Consider the following 2,500-nt stretch of genomic DNA (forward strand, 5'->3'; position numbering starts at 1 on the left):
AAAGTTTGTGCTTCCTGATGAACCTCTTCTCTGAACCTCTCTCTTTCTCTCCCAATGACTATCCATCACTGTCCCTGACCCTTTCCACCTATCCTCTCTCACCCTCTCTGTCATTCTCTCACCCTCTCTCACTCTTTCTCTCTCTCTCCCTCCCTCTCTTTCACTCTCTCTCACCATCTCTCTCTGTCCCTTGTTCCATCCCCTCTTTCCATCCCTCTCTCTCTCACCCCCCCTCTCTCCCTCTCTCTCTCTCACCCCCCCTCCCTCTCACTCTCTCTCTCTCACCCCCCTCTCCCGCTCTCACCCCCCCGTCCCTCCCCCCCTCCCTTTCTCTTTCTTTCACACTCTCTCCCTCCCCCCCCCCCCCCTCGGTTCCCCAGCCCAAGCCTCCGGGCCCCAGCCCCGAGCTCCCAGTGAAGATCGAGTCCCTGGTCAACATCTCCTCGGTCATCTACGACGAGATCCAGCAGGAGATGAAGCGGGCCAAGGTGTCCCAGGCGCTCTTCGCCAAGGTGGCCGCCAACAAGAGCCAGGTGAGCCCCCCCCCCCCCCCCCCCCCGAGGAGCCCCCCCCCACCGCCAGGTGACGCCGAGCGGCGGCCAGCTCTCCCGCGCCGTCGTCAGCACCTTTGCGCGCCATTCGCAAGGTGGTATAAACAGGGCGCGGGTGCCAAGCTTGCGCATCACGGTCACTTTCAGGGATAAGAGAACAGAAAGGAGCCCCAACACCAATCACAGAGTACGTTGCTGACAAACTATAGAACAACGCCAGTGGTGATTGGTTCAATACTTCCGGGTGCCCGACACCCTCCACAACAGGACGGTGAGGCGTAGGGGGGTGGGGGATTGGGGAGTTGGGGCAGGAGGGTTAGGGGTTGTAGCGGGGGGGTTAGAGGTTGGGGGGGGGTGGGGGCAGGAGGGTTTAGCGGGGGACGACCTCGTCTCCGCGTGGCGGTATCTGATTGTCAGGCTGCCCCGTGGAGTGCGACGCGGCGTGCCATGGCGTCTCTGCCGCAGATAAACAACACGAGCAGCCCGGGCAGCGCCAGAGATAAAGAGACATGCCTGCATGCCAACGGAGGGGGGGGGGGGCGCGGGAGGGCAGGGGGGGCAGGGCGAGGGGGGCGCTGGTTTACACTGTAGATCACCATCAAAGGCCCCCTTTTTTTTTTTCCAAATGCGTTCCATACCCACAACCCCCGGCTCTGTTTACGCCGCGTCGGGAGATGGCTTTGCGGAGGCCGAGTCGTCATGGAGATGATTATCAGGGACCTTCCATTTTATTACCCGCTCCACTCCGATTGTTATGATTAATACGCACACATCTCCGCCGTCTTCACAGGAATCTGTTTTTTTTTTTTTTTGTTTTTTTTTACTGAAAAATGCCGCCGCAAAGTGACAATTGCCCCAGATGTTTTCCCCTGTCCTGTTTAAGTTAAACTGGCGATTTGAAAGAAAAGAAAAGAGAGAGAGAGAAAGAAAAGGAGAGGGGGTCCGTGGACATCTGTGGGATTGTAATCTGGGGTTATTGTGAACAGATTTTATTTTATTTTTTTTGTGTGCGCGGTGATAGGCGAGGAGAAAGACAATGTGAGGCAGCTGTTTAAAAATTCATCGCCGAGACGGGAAGCGTGTGAACGAGAAATATTCAGCTTTTAATTGATTTATGATTAGTGATGAGGGAGTGAGGCAGCCTATCGTGGCACCAAAAAGGGGTGGCACCGCAATTAGTTGTCAATCACCTGCTTGTTTGAACCAATCAGAAAAGCTTTTGCTCTTCACAACGAAGCACCACATTTGGTTCCAGTCAGTTACTGGTAACACAGTAAGTAGCTCTACCGAGTCTTTGGTGTGAAGGCGCCTTATTTCCATTACAGAGAACTGTATAGCGGTATGGTAGATACTGATATGTGATATGAATATGTGAAAATACAGTGAGTTTTGTATTAATCGCTGAAGAGTTAAAATTTTTCCCTCTGTTGGAGACGATTTTAGAGGGAAAAAATTCAAAATGATATATCAGTTGCTATACAATGATATACAAGTTTAACTGTCAAATCTTTGAAGCCGTATATTTTTTTTCTGGCTGTGACTCCTTAAATGCTTTTAGAACTTAAGTAGCATAGGGGCAAAAGTATGTGTGTCTACAGGTGTACCCCCTCTCCCCCTTGCACCCCCCCCCCCCAAAGCCACTTGTGTCTCAGCGCAAGTGCGACTCTGTAGGGGGGGGCGGGGGGGCAGGGGGGGAAGCGTGAGAGATAGAGAGAGAGAGAGAGAGAGAGAGAGGGAGAGAGAGGGAGAGAGAGGGAGATAGCGTGAGTGCCAGATTGGGGGTATGGTCTCACAGGCCGGGGGTCTAAGAGAGGGTTACGGCTCAGCGCCCCCATCTGCCGCAGCTGTCCGGCCCCCTCCCCTGAGGAGGAGGAGGGGGGGGCGGCGAGGGGGGGGGGGGCAGGAGCACTGATCAGGTTATTAGCACTGCACGCCAGAGAGAGCGGTAC

At 54.4% G+C, this 2,500-nt stretch overlaps 1 protein-coding gene across 1 annotated transcript in view; it reads left to right on the forward strand.

Annotated features, from left to right (window-relative positions):
- The window catches only part of satb2 (SATB homeobox 2), a 25,762-nt gene that overhangs the window by 11,962 nt on the left and 11,300 nt on the right, over nucleotides 1-2,500 (forward strand). The window contains exon 9 of the mRNA XM_035409457.1: nucleotides 381-533. Within this exon, the coding sequence (XP_035265348.1) occupies nucleotides 381-533 (153 nt within the window). The remainder of the gene's footprint in view (nucleotides 1-380; nucleotides 534-2,500) is intronic.

The sequence above is a fragment of the Anguilla anguilla genome, chromosome 3, assembly GCF_013347855.1.
Source record: "Anguilla anguilla isolate fAngAng1 chromosome 3, fAngAng1.pri, whole genome shotgun sequence".
Classification (NCBI taxonomy): domain Eukaryota; kingdom Metazoa; phylum Chordata; class Actinopteri; order Anguilliformes; family Anguillidae; genus Anguilla; species Anguilla anguilla.